We start from the raw sequence: 27,052 nt of genomic DNA on the forward strand, positions 1-27,052 counted from the left end.
AACGAGACAAACTCAGAATCTTGAGCCGCTCCTCACTGGTGTTTTTTGTTGATGTTTACATTTGTTTGGCTTAGTTCTGTTGGGTTTTGTTTGCTCCCAGTCGTTCCACGGCACCCTTATCAAACAGCCGCATCGCTGCACCCACAACCCGGCCCGCCCCCGGGAGGCCCCGCCCCGGGGCGGAGTCTCTCCCAGCACCGGGAGGGCCGGCGGCCGCTGGCGCTGCAGCGCGGGAGGTGGCGGGATCTGCGCTGTTCCCCAGCGGGCAGGAGCGCTGCTGGCCCAGCAGTAGGAGCCGGGCGCAGGTGAGGACGGGCAGCCGAGGCTGAGCGGGAGGCCAGTGTCTTTTAGGGCTCTTGGTGCGCGTTGCTGGGGCGGGACGCGGTCGGGCGGCGGGATGTTTCGATGCCTGCCTCCGGGTTAAATGCTTTCCAAAACTGTCCGGCCGGACGAGCGCTTCCCTGGGAAGGGCTACGCGGCTTTCCAACGCCGTGCTAAGCAGGCAGCGGCGGGTTTTGGTCATCGTCGGTGCCTTCTGCCCGGCACCGGGGGGAGCGCAGCCTCTGCTACCGGGCTGGAGCACGGGGGCTTCGCTGCCGCCGAGTGCGCTCCGTCCCTTCTTCCTTTTACATCAAACTGGGGGTTACAGATCGATACATTCCTCTTATGCATGTGGTATCCCCCTTGTGGTGTTTGTGCGGTCTATTTATTTATCTATTTTAAATTCTAAATAAGGCTCTTTCTAACAGATTTCCATTGTTGCTGAGCTCTGCTTTTCGCTAAGCTCATAAGCACGCAAGGTCAAGACCGAAAACAGTTCAGAATGTTAAAATTTAGAGTCTGCAAAACACATGGAGAATCGCGGTTACCGCGGTGGTGATTGTAATTCTTTCTTTGTTGCTTCCAGGTACTCAACAACAGCAACAAAAAATGAACGTTTTCCCATCATGTCTGTCCGTGCAGTAGCTCTCGCCAGCTACAGTGGAACAGAAGTTTTCAAGCCCCCCTGCTCCAAAAAGGTACGGCAAGGCCGGCATCCAAGTGTTGGTTCAGTGTTTTAGTTCGCTGGGGGGACTTTTTTAAAAAAAAATAGCTTTTATTTGTCAGTGGTTGTGGTAAATATTTTTAATCGCTGGTGGTTTCATTATGGAATTAATTTTGGAAATATCATCCCAATATTGGGGGGGGGAAAGGCTGTTTTTATTTGTTATGCCTGCATGTTGTGATACTTTTCATGCACCTCTCTTGTCACATTTCCTTTAATTTTTAGTTTGATAGTTAAATGCTAAAGGAGATATTTCACAATCTGTGATATAATGAAAATTGTAACATGTTGAAAGTAAATGGAAATATTTTATTTGAATTCTCTGAACGTGGGTTGCTTCTGATCAGATCTAAGAGATGGGAACATTGTTTTTTAAAAAAGATACAATCTTAAAACTTAGCACTCTTAATATTTACACTTACTGATAATCAGGTAATTATGATACTTCCATCCTAAGAGGTAGAGCCAGTTAATTACTGATACCACAAAACCTATTTTTTAAAAATCTACATAATTAATAAAAACAAATTCCTATAAGAACTACTTTATTCAGTAATATTGACGATTTGATAGTTATATATGTAAAGCCTCCCTACACAACAGTTGCTCTAAATTAGAGCAGAGGAAAAAAAAATAAAGCAGTATCAGATGCTGAAAAAAGTATTTTTCTTAGCACCAGCATTATCAAATGCTAACTATTTTAAATTCAGCATGCTATTTTTTGCCTGAAACATTATTCTTCAGTTAAAAGGGAAATTCTTTGTGGGTTTCGATTTCTTCTGCTTTCCTTGAGTCTGAAGGGTATCTGGGCTAGATCTGCCTTCTGAGTCACCTTGCTTTCCCACGGAACCACGCTGGGAACATAGACATCAAGACAGGGTGTCAGAGTACAGCACAACTTTTAACTTCCTTTTCTTTCTATGGGATCACAGGGTGCAGGGGTGGGCAAGAGGTGTCTGGGGATGCTTCAATGTGGAGTCATTTCACTGATGTCTGTGAGTGGGGAGAAGGCACAAGGTACGCCTTGGTTAAGTGCCTTTTAGTGATGCACCGGTCAGAGAAGGGCACTCTGATTTCTCTGGTTTCCATGGTGTGCTCTGCCAGGTCCGTGACACGCTTGAGGGAGTGGGAGATGAATGTGTGACCTTCCAAGGAATTTGTGAGCTTGGGGAGGAGAACTGTTTGTTGCTTTGCTGTCCTGAGTGTATCTTACTCCCTTGTTGGAATTAGCCCCTCGGTGTCTGTGCTAAACTGCTTGCCCTGGTTCAGCCTATGCTGGTTTGACAACATGGTAAATCCACTGTGCGGTTCAAAATACCGGATCAGAAGCATATTGACTGCATGAAGTGAAATGCTGATTTGATATAAACCTGCTCAGTCAGTTCAAATGCATTCACAATTCTTGTCAGCTTACACTGGCTGGCCGTATGCCAGGTCAAGTATTATCTAATTGTATTACTTCTTGCTTTGTGCTGGGCCAACCACATTGCTGTCATGAACCACATGTACTATGTTCAGTCTAATTAGGCAGATGGAATTATGTGACCATGCTTACTCCCAGTCAATACAGTTGGAGATCAAACACCAGTACTTGTGGAGCCAGGGCCTTGTATACATCCAAATCATTCATAGCTTGTATACATCCAAACAGGCCCATGCTTCCAGCTACACATTGGTGGTTTTTTGAGTTCTTTTCCACTTCATTGCTCCTGTTGTTTTGACAGATATGTAAACATCTGATTCAGCATTTTGTCTTGCGTGTGCCTCATGCACTGGCTTAATTCTCCTACTCTAGAGGTTTCTTTTGGTCATTTGCAGTCTGGAGTGAAATGTAATATGCGGAGTTGAGATGCCAGTGCTCTTCAGATGGTGTGTGCTTCTGGGGAGATTTTCAGACAACCAGAAATACAGGCAGTGGTTAGGTGACTGTCAGCAGGCCTTAGCGTGGTGTTCTTCCAGCTGCGATGACTGTGAGACTGGGTGTATGATTAGCAGAGTGTTGTTGTCTTATAACTAAATCGTCTGCCTGTGCGTTCTTGTTCTAGTTAAACCACGAAAGCTTAAAGGTGGCTTTCACTGACCCAGCGTGTTCTTCAAATCCCTCAGCGAGGATTAGCTGCCTTGCTCCAACACCTCAAATCTCCGTTCTTTCAGGTATGCCAATTGGTGCTAAAATGCCTCCCTCTGTGGTGCTAGCAGAGACTATCAACATTTGTGTGGACTAAACAGGTATAGTCTGGTTGGAGAGGGACCGTTTCGTATTGATTTTGAAGACAGAACAACATCAAAGTATCTTATACCATTTAAAAGTATGTTCTTTTTTTTTTCTTTTTAGTTATGCTGGCATTTTGAGTGCTCAAGAGTGAAATGCTTGAACCATTCAGATGATTCTTGGCAGGTTAATTCCTTGTTCATTCAAGAAATAGTTTTTCAGATTTTGTGTGTGTGTTGTTTTGGTTGTGTGGGTTTTTTTATTATTATTATTTTTTTTAAGCTTGGCAGAGCAGAAGCATGAGTTAAATTTTTAAAACTTGTTCTTTCTTCTCTTACAAGCCACTAAGAACAAGTATTTGGCAGGGTAAGTTGGCATGGATGTATGATTAGTGCTAGAGATGCTCTGTGATGCTGGAGCAGGGGAGATGACAAAGGTTGAGAGGGGTGGAGAGGCTGTCAGAATGGGCTTTGCAGTAGGAGAGCAAAGCAGAAGAGCTGAATACACAATAAACATTTTGTCTTGCATAGAAAAGTTGCTGTTTTCAGCCCAGGTTAAGGTATTCCTGTGCATCTGAAATGTCAATGATTACCAAAATTGCTTTCTTTTCTTGAAAAGATCAATATATATTTGTTTGAAAGTCAACTAGCTTTGATTTTCCCATTCCTGCCCTTACACTGCCATGGCTGGCTATGTTGGCAAGGTATGCAGGCAGTAAAATGTGTCGTTTTGCTGCTGTGTTTGCAAGAGTTTTGTTCTGATAAGTGGCAAGTGGCTGATGCTAATCACGGGTGAACTTTTCAGCTAATTTTGACCTGGCCTTACTAGGGCAGCATTGCTATCAGCTCTTGCAGTAGAGATTATACTTTTTTTTTTTTTTTTTTTTCAGCTTTCTCTTGATGAAAACTGCTCTTTATGTAGATTTGTTTTTACCAAAGTACATGGGGGTTTTTGGTTTGGTTTTTATACCTTTATTAGTAAGCTTTGTTATCATGCAGTTTTAGTGCATGCTGGCTTCCGGGTGAGTGACTCGTGGAGAGGTTTAGTGTTTTCCCTTGAGATATGTCCAAGGAGAGCAACCTCTGGGCAAAGTCTACAGTCTGCAAGACTTGTTTTTTTTTTTTACCATCAGTGTTTAACATTCTTTGTGGTCCTAACTGAGAGTTCTTTGCCCTGGAAATGAATCTTCTTGATTGTGTCTATTCTTAGAATTTTACAACTGACTTATCTTCCTCAAAGAAGACAGTTGCTAACTTCATTATCATAATGTGGTCAATAGTTTATATTGAACATAGACTTTGTGTCTAATCTCTCCATTGCTTGGGTGATGGCAGTTCTGTGAAGCTTTTTGTTCAAGGTATTGGACTTCAGTTTGTTCCCAAATAGCTACTGGTTGCAGCGCACACTTCTACATCATGCTAATGTTACCATGTTTGCTGCTAAAAGTAGTTTTTCCATTTTCTATTGAACTCCAGTTTTGCAGTAGATCACGTAGGACCTTGGCAGGCAGTACTTTTGATTCCTTCAGAGGCATTATAATGAACTCTGTGACAGAACTAATTTTCTTTATGGGTTAATGTAAATGTTGCCACCCTTATGAATAATGGACTAAAGGTTACTTCAGACTTTTCCACATGAGGAGGAGTGCCTGACTGAACATGTAGGCATGCGACCTTTTATTACTAAGTGTATTTCTATTTTCTTCCTGCTGTATTGATATTCCCTATGTCTTGCTATAATGTGACCTACTCTTTTACTGGCAACAAAATCAGTACCTGTACTGCTAACTCATCCAGTTTTGTAGAACAATGATGTTTTTGCGCATGCTGACAATCAGTCACCAGAGTCCTAGCTAATTGTGTTTGGCTAGCAGCCGCATACTCTACTGTTGTTTATTACCTAGTCTTATCAATGACAGAATTGCTTCCTGACTGCAGAAAGCAAGAGCTTTCTTGTAGGAAGAGGCAGCAAAGAGTGGTGCGTGAATTCAACTCTTACCTTTCTTCTCACCCATGTTAAAACATTGTGCATTTTATTCATGTTGTAAATAATTATTTTTTTTCTTTAGGATTCTTTTCTAACTTCTCAGTTTCTTCTGTTTTCTGAACAGATGAATACTTGAGGCCAGCAGTGATTGGACATGCTGGAAATTTTGGATCATACCCAGACAGTGCTGAAGCTATCAAAGACATTCTCGTGTCTGTTTTAAATGCATCTGGTTTGAAGCCCTCTTTGGTGCTGGAGCAGACCACCATGCAGGGAGCTCAGAGCCTGGACAGTGACACAGAACAGTGGGAAGAGAGCAGTGATGGAGACAGCCGTGACGACAGTGACAGCGATTCTGCACATAACAACACTGCCTATACGCAAACAGACATTCGGTTTACAAGGCACCGGGCATGTTGGGACAACACATGCTGCAATTCCTCTAAACCTTCACTGGATACTTTCTTTTGTCCCTGTTACTCAGACGGGGATGCTGCTGCTTCTTCCTTGAATGGTTTTACCCTGTCGGACGTGTCCCCTCTGAAGCGGGACTGTTTTACCCAGGTGACGTTAACTGGAGGCACTGTTACCTCGGCTGTTGTGTGTTCTGGAAAAGAACATTATGCATCTCCTGAACAAGACTTGACTTTCACAAGGTTTCTTCCTGATTCGACTGTTCACCAGCCAGCAGATCTGTTGAAATACCCTGATGCTTTGGAACCTACCCCTGTCAGCAACAGTGACAGCAGTTCTCCCAATGGCCTGTCCCAATCAGAGTCAGTCACTCGAACAGGTAACTTTAGAGGTCCACCTACGTTTTAAGATTTCTGTGCTAGAAAAGACAACTGTAATTGAAATGGGCCTTGTTTATGGTGATTGCAAATTAGGCAAGTGCTGTCATTCAGAATAGGAGAGAGGGGACAAATAGCTTAAAAATTAAGGAGAACCAGACAGTTGGACTTGGTGAAACAGGAGACACTTGTGCTTGCAGTGATCATCTGTCTCATGATGCAGAAATGCTTCTGTAATATGCAGCCTTTGGTTTGTTCAGCCTGGAGGAGACTAAGAGGAGATGTTATCACAGTCTACAGCTTCCTCACAAGGGGAGGAGGAATGATAGGGGCCAAACTCTTCTCTTTAGAGACCAATGAGAGAACGCGAGGGAATGGCTGGGAGGTGTGCCAGGGGAGGCTTAGGTTGGACATTAGAAAAAGTTCTTCCCCCAGAGGATGGTGGAGCACTGGAACAGGCTCCCCAGGGAGGTGTCACAGCTCCAAACCTGTCAGTGTTCGAGAAGCAATTGGACAACACTTTCAGACACGTGGTGTGAACTGTGAGGTTGTCTTGTGCAGGGACAGGAGTTAGACTTGATGATGGTTGTGGCTCCCTTCCAACTCAGAACATTCTATGATTCTAAAATGTACAAACTGCTGAGCTGTGAGCAATACAGAACATCCATGGGATAAGGCTTCCACCATCTTTGTCTTATCTTCATGGTTACCCTTTTCCCAAAAGCAGATAGCATGGATCTGAGCACTTGATAGTGATTCATTGTGTGGGCTCCCTAGGTCATCTCATGTTTGATGTGATCTGGAGGAGAAGTCCTTTGATTCTGGGGTTTTGGAGGCAGGGCATTAACATCCATTCTCATTATGATTAAGCTGGCTTGTGCTGTAGTGGGACTATTTTTCCTCTTCCCCTTTTCAAGTGTATCTGCTGTCTCAGAGACACATAGCTCCATCTGCATAGCATCCAGTTTCTGACCAGGGGCTGGCCTGGCCTTGCGGCTGCGTGTGCCTCCATGAGATGCTGCCGGCCAGGTCCCCTCGTGTTTAATACCTGACGGTGATATGAGCAGCTTTTGCTACAGCAAGATGAAGTATTTTTATTTGTAAAGGGTGTTATCAGTATCTAAAGGCTTATTCTTACTAGATACTGAGCCTTGGAAAGATGGTGCGACTGAGGCCTGATTTTCTACTGGAAAGAAGGCAAACAGCAGGGAGCACTCAGCCTGCCTTTATGTTGTAAATAAAAATGGCAGAAACTCTGGGTTTTTTGTCCCTTTGATCAATAATAGTCCTAGTGGTGACACTCTGAGCTCTTCATCCAAGCTCTGGTCCTCCCTAGCTATTCACCCAGAGCTCCTCCAAGGCCCCAAGTCAGCAGAGATATCTCAAACAGGCACGTGCTGTTGCAGGACTAGGAGCTTTTAACAATAGTAATTCTGTCATCTGGGATAGGATGTTGTCAACAGTTAATGTGGCGATGATGATGGTTGTTTCCTACTGGGTGTTTTGTTGGCCCTGTGTGAGAGGTGCCGGTCAGGGAGGAGGAAGCCACACCTGGCCTTGGAGCCAGCTAGGGCTAGTCGCACAGGTTTGGGTGGCTGGGTCTAGAAAACACAGCCCAGGCTCTCGGTGTCAGCAGGAACCGCGAAGCATGTGGGTAAGAACAAATAAATCGTGTGTGACGCGATCTGGCACAAGTAGGACATGTCACAAGCTTGTGTTGGGTCAGTAATGCTGCTGGCTCTCCAGAAAGCAAGCAGAGGAATATGGCAGCCAGGTGACCGAAGAAGCAGCATCATTGATTTTACTGACAAATACTTCTCATAGGAGCTTAGACACTGTGGAACGTGGTGGGCTCTGTCTGCATTAAACTTTCGTTTGTTCTGTACAAAGTAAAGATTTCTGCATTTCATCATTCCTTGTTACTTCTAGCTATTTAACTCACTGCTGGGTAGCCTGGGGTGGGGGGAGTGAGGTCTCAATTCTCCCCTGCGTTGTGCAGGACTGTGAGGATGAGGAAAAGCAAATGGCAAACTGAAAAAGAAGAAATAAAATGCCTGATTTGAAGTCAAGAATTACACAAGAGCACCTCCTGAGTTGCATCCTTTCCATTGCTATCTCAGAGGTGGTGGTTTCTCACTTTTGTTTCTCACAGAATAATTGGTGAAGGATGCACAAGGCATAAAAAAAAATGACATAAGATGATTTAAATTGGAATAAATACTTTTTTTTCAGTGGGATTTTCTGTTAGTCCTGTGAGACTCCTGTTAGGTCTTCTTCATACTTTTAAGGGCCATTCTCCAGTGGCCTCATGTAACCTTCTGAAAAGAGTCTGTCATTAATGATGAGCCTGTGACTGAGTTTGTTTTATTCTGGGGGCTTTGTTGTGGCTGGTGTGTCACTGGCAGTTCACAGGGCTTGTTCTTGCTTTTAACCTCTGTGTGCATCAAGGCCACTTCCATCTGTGGCTCTTGAGGGCTCTTTCTCCAGCCTCAGCAGCCTCCAGGCAACAGCGCTCAGGAGCACAAGGGCAACCAGATTATTTTTCGCATCAGACCCAGAGCTGCATCCTGTTGCTGGGTGTGCTGGGCTCCTTCCTTCTGCTCCTTCCCACTTTACATTCTTTTCACTTAGAGTTGCAAGTGAGATGCAAGAGGTAAGCAAAAGAGAAAGTTCCCATTATATTTCAGAATTATATTTAAGATTATTTGCATCTTATAAAGAGAAAGGAATACTTTTCCCATTTCCTTATTTCTGTTTATTTTTTTTTAGTTCAGAGGGTAATGTTTATTATCTTAACTAATGAGAATGTAGGCTTCTATGAAGCTGTAGAGCCTTTAGCACTTACCCGTACTCCACACACAGTGCTTCTCCAGGAAGGTGAATTATCAAATAGGTATGTAACCTCGTTAGATGATTAAGTCTGTTTTGAAGAGTCACATCATCAGTGGTTCCGTTTTTCCTCCATTGTATACACAATAGAGGTATTAATAAATCTGTACAAAAACACTACTTCTGTCTTGCTCCGCTTGAACACACTATTTACTTTCCAGCCTGATGTCACTACTCAGGGAAGCGTAACATGGTTTCTATAAATAAGACAATATAAAGCATCTAAACTAGGCTTGAGAGTCAGTGCCCTTAGCTGGAGAAGAAGTTTTCGTAGATTATTATAATGTTTTGTGGGACCTCTTTAACCTTTCAGTGACTTGTAAACAAATTCAGGAGTAGCAATTTTTTTATTTATTTTTTTTTAAATACAAAGAGCCTTTGATTAAGCCCTGTTATCTTCAATGACTTTAAATGTCATGTGTACTGGTAGCATTTATATATGGTCTATTTTATGATGTAGACATCACCACAGTGCAGAAGAGGAATTGCTTGGTTATAAGGTCAAAGAAGGAGTAGTAAATAAACACCACTCAGTGTGGGGGGAGAAAAAAAAAAAGATACATTTCCTTTCATATCTCAATAGTGTGTACATCCACTGACATCATATATAATTTTCCTCATCCTTCCAGCAAATTTCTTGTAGCAGTGGTTGTGAGTGCTTTGGAAACAGGACATGAGCGCATGATTTCACACCTTCAGGTCTCTGGGGAAGAAGATTGTGATTATATATTTATAAAAACCAGTTCATGGTACATCAATAGAAAACCAGATGTGTGCTCGGCATAGCGAGAAGTTCTCAACAGGAAAAAGAGATGGATTTTGTTTCGCATGCTCATCATACTCAGCAGCAAATGCCAGGAAAACCAAACTGCTATTCTGGGAAACAGGGAGTACTGTGCTAATGCATCCACCCCAGTTGTATGTGTTACCAGGCAGTATAGGTTGAATTTGGAAACAGGAGGGAGATTTCCTCTAAGTATGGAAACATAAGGACAAAGGTTTTTTTCCAAATTTGCTTCAGTTCAACGCTACCAGCAGTGATTTGGGGAATATTCTAAGGCTGATGCATCTCTCTGCATGCCCAGACAGCAGTGAGATTTCTTTTTCTTGCAAGTATTGTGAATGAGCAGAGAGCAGGGTTAACTGACTGTGCTGCAAACTGCAGAGCATCGCTGTAACCCCAGGTTCTGTCTCTGGTTGTCCACAGCAGCTTGGGTCATATCTGGCAGAGGGCTGGTGGTGCTGTCACCGCACGGCATTTAAACCGTGTTTCCCTAGTAATTGATACTGATGCTTCAGGTTGCCAGGGTAGTTCAAATGCCAATATGTTCCTCACATTTCTCTCCTCCTTAACATCTGCCACAACCTCCAGCCCTGACATTACTGAAATACAAAGCAAGAAAACTCTCCAAAAGTAGTGATAGTTTAGAAAGCTGACAGTGGTTTATTGCAGCGCTGGGTGCGTGTGGGGTTTCTCTTCCTACCATGTGTGCCAAGGATCAAGATCACTCTTGTTATATACACTACAATAATCAATATTCATGCAATTTCTGAGAAGTACCTTACAAAAATGAATATTCATACCATTTCTGAGAGGTCCTGTCAGTCTTCAAGAAATCTAATGCATATGCTAATCTATTATAAGAGTGCACAGGATGTATAGTGCTGATATTGAGAAACACCGAATGTATAGCGCTGATATTGAGAAGCGTAGGCCTGCTTTAACAAGATTATTCAAGCCAAAGGTGTTCAGTTGTGGGAAGGAAAGTTTGCTTCGCTTTCTGGAAATCACCCTGCACACATCCTGGGAGCTGCAGAGAAAGAAATAACTGATAGAAGCTCTTGTTATGCCCACAGGTTCTACTTCTCCTTTGAACATAAGTGCTATACCCTTGAATCGTTCGTTGCAGGACATCTGCATGCTTCCAGAAGATGTGGAGAAGGTAAGGACGACACTGTCGTAATAATATTTTTTTTTCATTTTGATAGTGGCAAAAGCAAATGATAGGAGTCTCAATAACAGAACTTTCTGATAGATGGACTAGTCTTTGCAAATACTGTATTTTCATTCCTTTACCCCACTGTGAGCGAACCTACAAACCTTTTTTTTTTTTCTTCTACTCTTAATCCATTAATAAACTATTTCAATTATTTTGAAATAGTGGGAATATTTTAGAACACTATGCATTTCTGCTTTTCATTCTGTCATTTTCCCACACATTCCCTGGGATCAAACTTTAAGATTATTGCGATGACTTTAAAGTTACTTTAGAATGTATTACATAGAATTTGTTGCAGCTACATGCACATGGATGGGATTTACTTCATGCTTTTACAATGAGGAGATAGGGAGAGATTGGGGTTTTTTGTATGTCCTTATGATGAGCATGTGAGATTGCTGTAAAAGAATTACGTATGAATAACAAGTGCAGTAACTGTGACATCTGCAGTAATTTAAGCAGTTTCTAATGGTTTCTAATTTGTATAAGGGACCCAAATGATCTTAGGAGTGTTGCCAGATAGGCAGCCTATTTGAATTTATAAACAGAGGTAAAGATGAGAAGATAATCCTGTCACACATAACTCTTTGTGCTAAATGTTAATCTTTTCTAAGAACTGGAAAAGACAGATTTATCTCATAATTAGTGGTTGCAATGAGGAGGATTTAATACAAAAGAGCTTTAAAAATGTGCCTAGAAAAAGAGATTTTTTGCTGGCATGTGGATGTGCTTGTGGTCCCATGTCCTGGGCCCAAGAGCCAATCACCTTTGTGCAAAGCACTGGAGTGGTAAGTTCTGCATTTGATTTGAAGCTCTCAGCATCCCTAAGGTGCATTTAAAACAAGGACAAAACCCACCCAATAGATCACACACCAAAACCAAGAAACTTTTGAACTAGCTTTTCATGTTGCCTTTTGTGAAAGGTGTTTTGTAAAGGAGATGATGTTTCTCAGTCTGTAATTTGGGAACCAAAACCAAAGTAATTTGCTTTCAGTCACCAGGAGAGCAGTGAGTAGGTATCTGGGTTAGAAACCACAGTCTGAGAACTATTGAGTGAGGCAAGATCGCATCAGCTATTTCTCTAGTACAGATGAGTGGGGGCTGATATGATTAGAATTTAAAATATATGAAGAGTAAACACGAAAAACACACAAAAAACCACACCACTTTTAGGTTGTGAAATAATACCTTTGAAACTTAGGAGACTGAAAATTACTGTATGTGTAGTGTCAGCAAATCTGGGAGTTGTAGTCATGGGCCAGTAAGGAGATGGGCCAGAAGATCTGGAGGTACTTTGCGCTGATGCAAGTGGGAGGGAAGAGAAATGAGAAGGCTGGTGTGTCACAGCTGAGTTGGTACCACTTCCTAGGGTGAAGGACCTAGCTGGAGGCAGAGCTGAAAGCTGATAGTCATGCTGAGTACAGGAGTGCCTGTCTCCTGTTCCATCTTTCTGCAACGCAGCTCTCTCAGATACGCTCATTACTTTTGTCAGCAGGACACACTGATGTGCTGTGCACTGCCACTAACGTGGGGTTAACCAGCGCCTCAGGCTTTTTGAGTCTTCAAAGTAAGAGAAACCTTTTTTATCTCCCAAAAGGGAAAAGGCTGTTTAATTATTTCCTTTGCTAATGGTGTGTCCTGACTTTGACTGGAAGTTGTCTCTGGAGAAACTGTGCACCAAACAAGTGGTATTAATCACTGTTAGGGAAAAAATAAAAGTCTCTTCAAGCACCCACGAGGACTTGTGGGCTCTCTCTAATGTTGAGATTAATCTCTTCTAAATGCATTTTGCTGTGAACAATAAGAAAGCAGGGATGTCTGTAGTGCTTCTTAAGATTTAGCTATTTCAAAACACGGATGTCTACGTGCTTCCCAAAGAGGTTGTAGGGGATGTCATGAATATTGATGTTGGGTGGTACAATTTTCTGAGCATAAGCCACTTTTATAAAAATATTTTAATTATTCTGCAGTCAGAATCTCTAGCCTTAGGTACTGCCATGGTTTTTTAGATGGAGGTTTAGCTTTGCACAATGCAAACACAGGCAGTTGAGGGGAGAGGGCAAGAGTATCCTGGGCATCTCTGGGTTCCCATCCATGCACCTGAGTGCACCTGTCTCTCTGTGATGCATCCACTTCTGAGCTGAGCCCTGGCTGGGAAGCTGTGCCCAGGCCAGCAGCAGTAGCACAGGTGAGGCTGGTCAGATGCTCTGTTAGACCAGAGGAAACAAAGGATACAGCAGTGACATTGGGGCAGGGAGCCCTGGGTCTGTCTGGATGGATTAGTGGTGCCGGAGGTGACTTCACACGTTCCCTTTTCCCAGAGGACGGGTGACCCAGGCAGGCAGGATGATAAGTGACACCCTGGGGAGGGGTTGCCTGGCTGGGAAATGCTGCAGAGAAGCTTTGGAATGGCTCCATTTTATTTAAGGCACTGTGAACCACAAAGGAGCCAAGTTCCTACTTACTCTCATCACAGACTTTCTGTGCAGCCTTGAGTTGGACTTGTAAACTATCTCATGGTATAGTCCCTACTTCACTGCCTTATTTCTTAATACATGAAAGCATTCTGTTAGCTTCTGTGCCACTCACCGCCCAAAGATCTACAGTCCCTTCAAAACTTGACAGTTTTGGCCCCATCAAAGTTAGCATGCATGCAAAACTGCTTGTACACACTGACTTGAAATTAAATCCTATTAAATGAGTTACATGGATTCACACTTGCATACTAGATCATGCAGTGTAACTAGAAGACTACGTCCCTAAAATGCATACATATTCATCAATTAGGCAAGTAATCAAGTTTATTTTTATCTAATAGCTGGGTAAGATATAAGTAAATTGCATGTTTTAATCAGGGGTGAGACAATTATCTGGGTAGTTGCCGTTTGCATGTTGTCTCTGAATTGCCCTTGGGGTGTTTTTTTTGATGTTTAAATGAAAGGTGAGATAGCCTTACATTTTTGTTTTTTGAGTCGAAAAAGTGTGGGGAAAAAGTATGTATTTCACTCAATCTTAAGTAAATATCAAATATGCTGTGTACTAATGAGCATTCCAATTTTGTGTCCAGGAAAATGCGCACTTTTTTGTTGCAGATATGATCATAGCATCACTAGAAAAAATGAAATGTAATATCCTAAGCCAACAAGCAGAGTCCTGGGGTGTGGAGGAAAGAAGTGAATCAGATGGCAGCTATCACACTGATTTGGAGTTACCTTCGTACCCTGGAGTGAAGAAGTCTGATTCTTCTGTTGCCTCTTCAGACAGTGGTTACGAAGGCAAGTTACTCAGTCTGTAACGCAACCTTGTCTGGCAGTTCTTACCGTTTATTTTTGTGCAAGAAAACACTAAATTGCTTGGAACCAAATCCTCCGTTACCTTCAAGTCTGTTGAGACCTGTGTTCCCTGAAGGTCATTATGACACCAGTGTTTTCCCTGTGCGTCAAATTCTTTCTTTTGAATGCTTACATCTGTATTTTAGTTATTACTTTTTTTTTTTTTTTTACATAGAAAGGTAAATGTAAGGCTGAAGTGCTATATGGCAAGCACAGCTCTCCATAGCCTGTGCCTGTAGTTGACAAGTTTTCTCTGTGCTTAAATCCTTTATTTCCTTTTGTGCTTACTTCTACACAGACCACACAATTGGTGTGAGTGAAACTACCCAGAGCATTCATTCACATACAGTTTGAGGCAAGATAATAAATACTCCTGGCACTATAATGCTTGAGTCAGCACACACATTTTTAAGTAGATTTTAGTCTCTTGAGTAATATGGATCTTAGTGACAGAACTTAAGTCTGAAGTCTAAATGACGTAACTTCTGGGGGGAAAATGAACGGTGTGCTTGCACGTGAGAAGGGGAGAGGCCTCTCTTGAGTAATATGGATCTTAGTGACAGAACTTAAGTCTGAAGTCTAAATGACGTAACTTCTGGGGGAAAATGAATGGTGTGCTTGGACGTGAGAAGGGGAGAGGCCTCTGATAATATGAAAGCTTTTAGTTTAGTCTCTACAAGCTTCTTCCTAAGAAACTGAGGGACATATTGTATGACAGACTCCCAAGAAGCGGCTTTCTATGTGCGTGAATAAAAATTAAAATCAAAATTGCTCTGTAAATACAGGCTGTGTGCTGAAGTTTTGGTAAGCGAAGAAAAACATAAACGTAGTTGCAGCTACTCTATAAATGCTGGGGAAGTTGAACTGGTGTTGTCTTTGTCCTGGACAGGCTGTGCTGTGCTGCCTGTCAGCTCCCCAGTGCATCTACCGTCACATCCTGAGGTTACCAGATTCCATTGCAACAGTGACTCAGAGGATGAATATGTAATTATTGGTAAGACTTTAAAATTCTAGCTGCAGAAGTAGCTCCGTTGTTCAGCTGAATCTATTGCATTATTTGGAAAATCCATTGACTTAGTAGATGCTATTGCAAGAGAAATAACATGAGAAAATGGAAAGAATGATGTATGTGTGACTCTTTATTAGAAAACATCCAGAAATACCAGACTGATGCAGGATGTCCTTTCTACAAAAGAATATCGTTGCTGGTCTGAAGGACCTGGCACAACGTCAGCCTCAGAATTTAGGACACGATAATTTCTTAATTAAAGAGATTGAATAGGTTTTAGGCAAATCTCCCTCTGCTTCAGGACTAGAGCATAATGTCCCTGTCCCCTTACAGTCACCAGTGCTCTGCTTCTCTTCAGGACAACCTGAGTTTCTTTTGTTAGCTTCTGTTTTTCACATATACAGAAATAGAAGCCCTTAAAAGTAGCCCAAACCACACTTAACCTCTGTCTTAGTTTTTCCTTTTAACAAATGCTTTTTTAATAGTCCCTTTGGTTTTAGAGACTGGCTTATTTTTTCACCTTCTCTTTCCCTAACCTAAGAATGAAGAACTAGCTTCCAAAACTGCATTTCTACAAGCAAAAACTATTTTGACACCTATGAATGGGGAAGCATTTGTTTTGAGAACAACATGCATGGCCAAAACTGATGCCAGCAATGTGAACATCTGGTCTGCAGAAGTATAGTTAGTCTATATAAACATAATGAGGAAGTGTGTGCTTTAGTTCTGTTCATCTCACCCGTTACTTGTTTATAATGTTAGCTGGCATGTTTGTGACCAATGTCTCCAAATATCCATCAGCGTCCGAAAAAATTCACGTGGACTTTATGTCTGGTGCCTTCTGTCTGGAGCTGGACTAGCAGGTGCTGAGTCTCTCCTTACAGAGTCTCCTGCTCTTGCAGGGAGGCTGATGGTGATGCACACCTGTTAGGGAGTACTCGTCGTCAGCGGATGCCAGATCTGCTGAGGAGATAAGACTCCATACGCCTGTTTTATAACCAGGGCTGAGGTTGTTTCCTACATCCAGAAAGGGTGTTGTAAAGATGAATATATTTGAAACTGACACCGTAGTAACACAGGAGGTAGATTTAAAACAGTGCTGAGTAACAGAAGCTTTGTTTATTAGATAGCTTGACAAAATTTTCTTCTTTACCGCAGAACTTGAAGACCTTGAAAATCTGTCTGTCACCCCAGATGAAAGGTAATGTTCTGCATCTTTACTGTAATAGCCCAGTGGTGCTGCCTTTTCTGCTGGACCAGCTTTCAAGTGACTCTTCTGGCTGGGGCGGAGAAAGGTGTGGGAGTGGTGAATTTGGCCCTCCCAGAGAAGGGGAAGGAATGCTGCTTGACAGCAAATGTCAGTGCTTGGCTTAGCAGAGCATTTCTCTGCTCCTGGAGTCTTGCTGGAGGGTGGTGGCTGTGGCTCTGCAAGGGCCTGGGTGTATCAAAGCAAGAGGATGATAGGAATTAAATGATGGGAGAAAACTTTTCAGGGATGCAGAAAAGGCAGCAGAGCTGCTGATGACATGCTGCTGTTTTTCACTGTCTGTATTGCTTAACTTTCAGATCATCGTTTGAACCAGGCAGCAATTCTGCTGAAGCAACAGCGCAGGAGTTGTGCCGAGCTTTCAGAAAACACTGGTTGCAGACAGACTCCGCAGTTCAACTGTCTGGTTGCCGGAGCTTGTCTAAGCAGAGAGTGAGTCTGAGCCGAAAACAGGGGGCTCTTTATTCAGCTCCCCAAATAACCGTTGTCTCACTGCAGCTGCTTCGCTGCTAGGGAAAGGGGGAAGCTGCATTTAAAACAAAACGAAACAAAAACAAACAAAAAATCCCCCCAAAAAACAACCCACCAACCTGAAACCAAACAACAATAAAATACAGATGAGTACTTAGAGTTTAGTATTTCATGTTAGATAAATTTATAGAACATTTATTTTCTCTTTAGCAATTTTCAGCACATTTGAGATGTGCAGCTGTGAACAATCAAGATTCCCTTTCTTCTGGGACTAATGGGGGGGGATTAACTCAAGGGTGCCTACATGCAGGTGAAAGTTGAAATTTAAAATCCTGAGTATAAAGGGAGATGTTTCATAGCATTTACTTACATCCAGCTTATGGGCTGTTCATTCTCATAAGTTTGTCTTTCCCAATAGTCTGTGCTGAAAGAAGAGATTCCCAGAGAGCTTGAGTCCAGTTTGAATCTGGCTGAAGAAATCAAAATCATCTCCAAATTAAGAGGATCTTCTGGCTGGGCTCCACCAAGATCACAGATTATATTTAATATTCACCCTTCAGTCAAGTAAGTCTAAGGGATCCGAGCACTGTTGCTTTGTACAGCATGGGAATTTGTCTAAAACCTGCTGAAGTTGATGGAAGGAGCCTGGGTGATTTAACAGAGATTAAGGTTGAGAGCTAGTGCATGGTGCAACCTTCTGCAGTGTCTGTCACCAGCTTCGCTAGAAAGCAGATGGCATCTTTTTCTCTCTAGCACATCCTAATTAATGTGGCATGTGCACTTTTATGTGTGATAACACACATGCTGTTCAATGTTATGGTGGCAGCGTACTTAACTGGACTCCTAAAAATTTCATTTTGTGAGGCTGCCTGGAGAATATTCTTAAGAGTTTCCTCAACTTCCCTGCTGATATTTCATAGGTAGTAGGTTTTCAGAAATGGGGAGAAAACAGGTTGTGTTTGGGGAAACTACTCTCTCACTCTGCATAAAGGGCTGTTAAATGCACACAGTAGGCAAACCAGCTAATTCCCCCAGTTGCTGCAGATCCAGTTGCTTTTGCAGTTGGAGATGTGGATTTCCCCCCCACCTTGATATTAATGCCACCTTAAGAAGTGGAAAACAATTTACTTCTTGCAGAAGTTGTATTTAGAAGCAGTAGCTGATAGTGTATTCTCCACAGAATAGCTTAGAGACTCTGACTACAATAATAATCTGCATCTCCCTCCAGAATGCCCTTCTTCATGTGGCAGAGCAGGAGTCAGCTCTTAATTTGTCCATTTTTACTGGTGCCAGTGTAGCTCTCTTGCACTCTAGAAGAATGTTAATTAAACTGTGTTTTGCATGCTGCAAGGTATAACTATTTGCTTCTGTATGCAGGAGAGATGCCGTGGTGACTGCCCAAAACTTCACGTGTGTTGGCTGTGGAACTCCGATAGAAAGCAGTAAGTATTACCAAAAGGGAAAAAACCTAATAAATCCATTACTAGTAATCAGGCTATAATCTTCACCAATGTAGATGTACCACAATTGTAAACTTAGCTGAGCTAGAAGCAAAATCTCATTGTTGGATGTGCCAGCAATAGTAAAACAGGCAGTGGGATCTTTCCACTGCCTGGAATTTCTCATTGCAGGCAGAATACAATACTTGATAGATGTCCTTCTCATACACAGTAAACATTCATGATAGTCAACAACAAAACAAGGAAAGCTGTTAAAAAAATCAAACTTCCAGGCTAGAAGGTGCTGGTTTTACATCTTCCAATGGTTTATTTCAATCGTTTTTTTTCTCTGTGCCAATTTACACATTTCTGAAAGTCTCTTTTTAGAGACTTTATGGAAGATTTATGCAAGCTTATGATATGTGTGGTTTTTTTTCTTTTGGAGTGTCTTTTTAAAACTTTTTTTTCTTTAAACTTTGATAACAAAATTCGGCTTGTGTTTTATTTTTGATACTTTGCGACAGCTGCTTGAATGCATGGTGACTTACAGGTCTGATGACTAGACCTTAACTAAGAAACCTCTGAAGTGGCTTTCAAGACTTGTTCTGGGTCTACTCACAAAAGAGCAGCATTTGTCATGGCCTGTGACTTATCAACAATCTGTGATGGCACATTAACTCGAGCAAGCCTGAGATGCTGAGATAGCTGGCAAAAAACCCATGAACCTCTTTATGAAAAAGTATTATGCAAATGTGGCTCCAAGATCAGCTTGTCATTCCATTTTGTGGCAGTATTTTGTTGTGTGTTTTATCTTGTGTCTCTTTTTTGCTGGTGTAGATGCAGTGATTTCTCTAAGATCTCATGATGATTAATATAATCAGTTCAGTTTGACAAATGAGGAAAGCTTTCTCTTCTAATGTAAAATGCAAACCTTGTGCATGTGTTTACCATAGTAATAAAATCCCCTAGTTGAAAAATGTAAGTAAAATCCCTTGTCCCTCACTCCGGTCGATCTGAGTTTAGACATAACAGGCATACAGACAAGAGGTATGTCCCATCAATATTAGAAATATTCACAATTTCCTTGCTGTCTATCTGCAGAATACATCAGGAGACTTCGCTATTGTGACTACCTGGGGAAATACTTTTGTGAGTGCTGCCACAGCTATGCCCAGTCTTCCATTCCTGCCCGAATACTTCTGAAGTGGGACTTCAAAAAATACTACGTATGCAACTTCTCCAAACACCTACTAGACAGCATATGGCATCAACCACTTTTCAACGTGTCATGTATTAACAAAGCCCTCTACACAAAAAGCAAAGAAATGGACAGGGTGAGGGTAAGTGTGGCCTTTTTTGTTGTGAATGTATGGATCTGAGACTTGGGAAGAACTCCTTAGGGCAGGTTGTCCTTGTGTGTGCATGTGGGAAGGGGGTAAAGTTGATTTCTCCACACTTAGACTTGTCCCATCACTGCTTCTAAGACTTGTCTGCCCTCAGATGAAGGAGGAGGATGAAGTTTCCAGCCTATGCCAAAGGTCTCATTTCCCAACGTGTCTTTGGGAGGCATTTCCTTATTGGTTACAGTTTTAGTTTGGGGGGAGCGGAGCTTGGCTCCTGCAATAAGTATTTACCTCTGCTTGGCAATTACCTGTTGGAAATATCTGGAAGTTTTGAATGACTCCTTGATTTTGTGGGCCATTAGACAAAACACCTTTGGCTCATTAAGGGCTTCACCTCCTACAGCTTGGGGAAGGGTTCTCTGCCAAAGATTACACATTGCCATGTGCTCCCTTCTTGACTGAGGAGACACTTACCTGTTCTTACTCAGGTGTGGGTCTAGCATCTCGGTGTGCTGACATGGAACCATTTGTAGTGTTAGGAATTTCTTCCCTTGTCAGTGAATTAAAGTAGCCTTTGCCTTCCTTGCCCTTTTGTGTATTGGAAAATCCATTTGGTTAATTCAGTGCTGACTGTTAAGTTCTGATTTTTAGCTGTGGCTTGATGTACTGACTAGGGCTGCTGACTCAAATAGTGGTCTTCCTCACTTATAAATATATAAATGAAATTTATTTTCCTTTTTTTTTTTTCCTCTTATAGGAGGCACAAGAACAGCTTTTTCATTTAAAAAAGCTTTTGAAAACCTGCAGGTTTGGTGAAAGGTATGAACCATGATTGTACATGCAAAATAGCTTATTAAAATGTACCTAAGGTGCTTATGGAGCCACCTTCTCTGAAACATTTGGATGCAGTTTTAAATCAGTAAATATGATCATTAGAGAAACTTCTGATAACAGAACTTCCTTCTGTTGCACTGCAAATGTTAAGTGAAGCAGAGGTTTCATGTGGTAACTTTCTTGTAACATACTTAGACAGTTGGTTTTAAATGTTGAATGATTTTTATTAGGTGTATAATTCCTACTCTCTTAGGTTCTCGCTCGCTCTTAAAAGGTGAAAGACACTTATGTATATCTCTGAGATGATTTGTCTTAAAAAAAAAAAAAAAACCAAATGTGTTCCTTGAGGATTTAAAGATTTCTTCCAAAAATCTGTCATAATGTTCAGTTTGGTATATTTTATAAATATATTCATTTGAAAGTAGTAACCAAAAGTGAGAAATACAAAAACATGACCTTGCTTGTTGCTGCAAATTAAAGATTTTTGTATTCACCTTCCCAAAGTATGGGCATAACTAACAGGTAAACATGTGAATGATAAAACCTTTACTGCAGAATTGCTGACCCTTTTAAAAATTGACAGAAGCAAAATAAGCTTTAAAAGTAGGTTCTGTTCTCTCTTTGACATGGACCTCTTTTGCTTATAAGTTACTCACCAAAATTAAATAGAAACATATTTTAATGTGTTTCTTCTGGACAACCACCTGTGATTCCATTATAGAAATAAGCATTAGGATCCTCACCGTACATTCTACATCAGTGACATTTTAAAAATAGTGGTTATATTTTCAGTGTTCACACACTCAGTACAAGCATAGTTTCACCCAGTAGTGACCTATGCAGGATAAAAACCCTCAAAGTTCTCGTTAAAAAAACAAAGCAAAACAAAACAAAAAAAAAAAAGAAACCCACAGCAACAACAACAAAAACAACAACAACAAAACCCCAAACAAACACACAACCAAACAGCTTAATTCCGTTAGTCACCATATGGGATTTTACCTGCTGTTTCTGGGGTGGGAGAGAGCCCTTTAGACATTAAGAATTGCTGGGATAACCCTGCGTGGCAACTCCAGTGCCCAGGGAATGCACATTTGAAGTCGACATTTTATTCTAAATCCCAAACCCTCCAACAGTTTTTGTTAATGTGATTTCAAATTGGGAAGGGAGGTAGGATTTAGCATGAGCTTGTCTCGTATGACCCCATGGTAACTAGAGAAGTGAAAGAGGCTTATTCTTCAAATATACTTTATTTTTGTAACTTGATTTGTTTTTTCTTACTCTTTGCAGTGTACTGAAAGAATATGAACAGCTCCCCAGCCATATGACAGAGGAACTTCATCTCTTCTCGCTGGACGATCTGGTGAAGATCAAACGAGGGCAGTTACTGCCCCTTCTTAAAGACATCCTGAAGTGCTCCACCTCCCATGTGGATGGTTGTGAGGTAAGGAAAAGCAACTGCTAGTATGGGGAATATCCCTGCTGACATTCCCAAATAACTTTTTTCTTAGATTAAAAATAAATCTACTTTTTGCTATCCTTGCAGCTCTGTCAAGCGAAGGGGTTTATCTGTGAATTCTGTCAGAGCGCGGATCTGCTCTTTCCATATCAGATTGCCAAATGCAAACGGTGCACAGGTACGTTCCAGACCAAACATTTTTCATTCTTTATTGTGTGAATGTGGTGTGTAAAACTGTTCAGACTTATTTTAGGAAAACATTGAGAACTTACTTCACTGAAAGTGTGTATATGTGAAAATCTGCATGTGTATTTGAAAACCACGGAGACTGTGTATATTTGAAAACCAGCCTGTGGCAACTGTTTTGCATCGGTGAACTCAGAGAGCAAACCCAGGGAGTTGCCTGAACATAATTATGGCTACAGAGGGAGGCTATTTTTTGGGGCTACCCATGAGAGAGCCTGGGACAATGCTATACTGCTGGTACATCAGATCTTGCTGACATTAATTGTAAATCCAGTGAATCTTACCAAAATGTTTAATTGTAATTATTACAGTGGTAGTTGTTGTCCCGGCCTTGCACTGCTTCTGTTTACTTTTATATTTGGGTGAACTAGACAGAACATACTTCAAGGAACACAGCTATTGATTCATTATATATCTATTTCTTTTTTCCTGGATGTTTAAATGCCCGTACGGATAAACAGAGTGCAAAGCATGCTTTCACAAAGCATGCTTCAAGTCTGGAGGCTGCCCCAAATGTCTGCGGATTGCAGCTCGGAAGACGTTTTCAGAAACTCCGTCACTGGTGCCTCCATGAAACTGGATTCCTCTGGCTGTTGGTTTCAGAAGATGCTCAAAACCCAGATCTTCAGGTGCCTGACTAAGAATTAAATAATGTTGTTTTAGACATTACTATTTTTAATTTGTGTCTCCTTTATGGGGGGTTAAGGAAAAAACAAAAAAGGAAAACTTCAGTATCATCATTGAAAAGTTACCCTGAAGGCATTTGATCTTAACTGGTGACAGAAAGACTGGATGATAATTCTGCTATGTTTCATCCTTGTATGTAAGATTTTTAATGTTATATTTTTCCATATAAAAATTACTCTTCTCTGTAATTCTGCAAATAATGCATAGAGAGTAAATTAGTGTTGGAAATCATTACCTGTGTTGGATTTTGGAAATGGGAAAAAAGTGGTGAAGTACAAAATCATTCTCTCAAAAGTTCTACAATAGAAAAAGCTTGTCTACAATCTTTAGGCAGATGCTGATCTGAAATTCTATTCTGGCAAATACTTAATGTGAACCAGTGAATTTTAAGTTTCTTTTAAACAGATGCATGCAAAAACTTGTGGGGGGTTGACCTTGGCCTGCTGCTAGATGCCCATGCAGATGCTCTCTCACTCCTTCTCCTCTACAGGACAGGGGGAGAAAATAAGACAAAAGAGCTCATAAGTCAAGGCAAAGGCAGTGAGATAATTTACTGACTACTGTTATGGGCAAACCAGACTCAAATTGGGGAAAATGAATTTTTTTGCCAATTAGAAATTGAGTAGCGTTGTGAAAATCAAAGACAAAAAGTAAAACAACTTCCCCCTACCTCACCCACCCTTTTTCCCAGGCTCAGCTTTGCTTTTTCATTCCCAACTCTCCTACCTTCTCCTTTGCCCCACGTCATGCAGGGGGCTGGGAGATGGGGATTGTGGTTGGTCCATAACAGCTCCTCTCTGCTGCTCCATCCACTTCTTGCTGTTCCCCTGCTCCACTGTGGGTCCTTCCTATGGGCTGCAGTCCCTCAAGGTAAACCTGCTGGTTAAATGCAGGTAAACCTGCATGGAATCTCTAGGAGATGTGGTTCCATCAGAAATATCCATGTGTTCCAGTTGGGGTCTTTTCCATGAGTTGCAGGGGATTCTCTGCTCTGGTGCCACCTATGAGGAAAAAAATGAACAGCAAAGGCCCAAAACATGAAAGGATGTGCCAAAGTTCTGATCACTCCAATGGGGAGCTCCTAATATTTTGAATTTGCTGTTCTCATTTTGTGCTTTTTTTGTTCTTGCTGCCTGCTAGCTCCAGCTTTTAGCAAGAAAAAGATGAGCTCTCTTTTACCAGGCTCTGTGTAAGTTCACCTCTGTGCTAATGCTCACAGTACTAGTAAGTTCACTATCTCTTCCACTTAGCTATTTTTTCTGTGGCTGAAAACAGCTTGCTTACTTACTGCTCAGAAGCAAGGTTATCATCTCTCACTCAGTATCACCAAAAGGATACTGACATAGGGTAAGACGTGGTAAGTAAGAGCCTGCTTATGCAACTCATTGTATTTAACATTATGTAAGAGTAAATTCTCATTTAGGTTGGGTGCAAGACTAGCAGAATCACATGAAAGGCCTTGCTCTAGGGATTTTCTGCTTATGAAGGACCTCACTTGAATAATCCTTCTGTGGGATAACTTGCAGGGCAACTGAATACATCCTTTTCATTATTCATGAGTTTAAAAGAGCTGATCTGGTTTCTGGCTGTGCTTTTCATGAATATTCAAATCTCAGTAGACAGTAGTGGTATGCAAGATGGAGACCATTACAGAGCAAATTTTGTGTATCAAATGTTGATGCATCCACTCAGTTTAGTCCAGGTGTCCATAGAGCCTGTACAGTTTGTCCTCACTAATTATTGCTACGTACCACAACACGTATCACACGTGGCAAGAGAAGATCCTCGAAGAGTTTGAGTAGCTGCCAGAAAGTGGAAGACCCAAGAGGATCAGCATGCCTATAATCCAAGTAGAACCAGTTAAACTGCTGAAGCTAAAGAAGGACCAAGTTGTGAGGTGCCAACAGGTTGGTCACGAGTTGGAAGGAATAACAATAGCTGCTATTTGCTGCTTTTGAGGGAGTGGTGAGGTCTGGAGGAGGGTCACACCAAAACCACGTCCTTGTGTACTGGGATCAGCACAAGTTACCACAGGAACATGCTGAGGCCATTCACCTTGAACCTCTTCTCTGGTGAGAAGAAGGTATGGATGTCTAGGCATTGTAGCCACAGGGTGTTCTCAGTGTGACTGAGGTGAGTTTCTTCTTATCAGCTGCTATCCTGGAATTAGGATAAAGCACTATGATAAAACTGAAAGCACGTGCTGTATATTCCTGCATTTGATGATAAAGTGGCTTGGACACAAATTGATTACTTCCATTGTTACAAACCCTCTAGGTGTCTTTAGGGTGTAACCGCGTTCTTTGAATCAATTTTGAGACACATTAAGCTTCTTAGATCAATACTATGCTCTTCCTGAGCATATCTCTATGCATAAGTACTCAGTTTGATTATTTTGGAGATTAAACCAGATGATAAGGCAGATCTGAGATAAGAACTCTTTAAAAAACAGAATGGCTCCAGTGAACTTCTTTGTAGGATGTAAAATCTTACATATGGAAGCTCTGAATTCTTTGAGAGAAGAGAAAGAAGGGTTAGCCTGTCTTACCAAGGAGTTGGGCCAGTTTAAAATGGGGTCTCTCGCTTTTACTGTTAACAATTTTACCTGCTTTCCTACTAGTTATTTCTTTACTTATTTGTTATATTTTTTCCTCCTAGTTTCAGCTGTGCATTGTCTGGAGTTGGAAGTGCTTTGCAAAGACTTCATGCAGTGTGTTGCAGCCAGGATCTTTCATGATACATCATACAGCTGTTACTATAAATAATAGAATAATACCAATTGCCAGGCATAATATGGACTCACAAATACAAGTCTTGTTGCAACTGTAAGCAAGTATGCCAAATAATTAACTAGTTTTATGGGCCAGATAATTCCAGGGATGTCCATCATACCCATTTACTTTAAGAGAAGAAAATATCTATGTATTTTATGTTAAATTTTATTTTGTTCAGTTTGGCACACAGAGTACATGAACTCCAAGCAGAAGTCTTTCACGTCTTGATGTGCCTATTTTCACGTCTTTATTTCATTTTGTTAAAGGAAATTTAACATTATTTCCCCACGTTTGCTCTGTGTCTGGTGCTTGACATATATATATATTAGGCCCACAATCTGAATACTCTGAAAAACACCTGAAGTCTTCTCTTTTAAAAGTGGTCCAGCCACAGATGGTCTGAGCAGATCACCACTTAGGGAAATCTGACACAAGAGGGCAGGAAAAGTTAGACACCAATGTGAGTGTCCAGCTATAGGGGCTACATCCATGGCATGGATTTTTGCAGTGACAGTGCCTATTCCATGGAGCTGGGACTGGGCACCAGCCTTCTGGTGCAGTGCAAAAGAAGCCAGACACCAATGGCCTGAATCCCATAAAAAGCGCTAAAATTGGGATTAAGGAGGAACTGAGGAAAAAATTTGCGGTCTCAGAGAGGCCTTAATTCAATGGTCCTTTCCAGTAAGTATATTTTCATTGCTGGAGGTCTCTTTTTCAGGCCCAGAACTGCCCTAATCTGAGTGGCTTGATTCTAGTTTCCTGCCTGTGCCTGCCTGGGATTTGGAAACAGGGAATTCTGCCTGAATGATGGACAGATGCTCGCTGTAAGAGAGAGCTCAGGAAACAGGACTAAATGCTTGTGGAACATCTTTCAGTGTCAGCTCTTAGCTGGAAACATAATTTTATTCAAGTGTCTGTGTTGTGCCCCAGCACAGTGTTGCTGATGCTGAGAATGGTGCAGGTTCTGGAGCCACCCAGAGCTCTTTGCACAATGGACATTTGTAGGAGCTGAACTGGACTGATTTTTGACAGCTGCTCCTAATTCCCTGTCTCGCTGATCTTAAATGATCTGACTCACTTGCCCAAGCAGCAGTAATTCCTGTTGGATTCCCTTGTCTGCTATTTTAGCCAAGGTCTTTCCAGTTGACCATAGCGGCAAAATGAATCAGAGAGGTAAACCTCCAGTGTTACTAGCCCCTCTTCTCCTAGGCCTGTTTTATTCACTTTCTAAATAATTTTTACCTCTTTAAAGCTCTGATGAATTTCTT

At 41.6% G+C, this 27,052-nt stretch overlaps 1 protein-coding gene across 2 annotated transcripts; it reads left to right on the forward strand.

Moving 5' to 3' along the window:
• The first annotated feature begins 205 nt into the window (after positions 1-205).
• RUBCNL (rubicon like autophagy enhancer) lies at positions 206-23,241 on the forward strand. 2 transcript variants are annotated; one of them, XM_065846389.2, is made up of 16 exons: positions 206-305; positions 908-1,019; positions 3,091-3,199; positions 5,368-6,036; positions 10,781-10,866; positions 13,991-14,198; positions 15,145-15,249; positions 16,423-16,465; positions 16,831-16,963; positions 17,421-17,566; positions 18,380-18,444; positions 19,543-19,781; positions 20,542-20,603; positions 21,909-22,062; positions 22,165-22,255; positions 22,785-23,241. In XM_065846389.2, the coding sequence occupies exons 2-16, from the start codon at positions 948-950 to the stop codon at positions 22,895-22,897; spliced, it is 2,295 nt and encodes a 764-aa protein (XP_065702461.2). In that variant the 5' UTR covers positions 206-305; positions 908-947; the 3' UTR covers positions 22,898-23,241. The 2 variants fall into 2 exon arrangements, with proteins under 2 accessions (XP_065702461.2, XP_065702470.2); XM_065846398.2 differs by lacking the exons at positions 206-305; positions 3,091-3,199 and having other exon boundaries at positions 923-1,019.
• The last annotated feature ends 3,811 nt before the right edge of the window (positions 23,242-27,052 follow it).

This window comes from Patagioenas fasciata, chromosome 1 (assembly GCF_037038585.1).
Source record: "Patagioenas fasciata isolate bPatFas1 chromosome 1, bPatFas1.hap1, whole genome shotgun sequence".
NCBI classification, from domain to species: Eukaryota; Metazoa; Chordata; class Aves; order Columbiformes; family Columbidae; genus Patagioenas; species Patagioenas fasciata.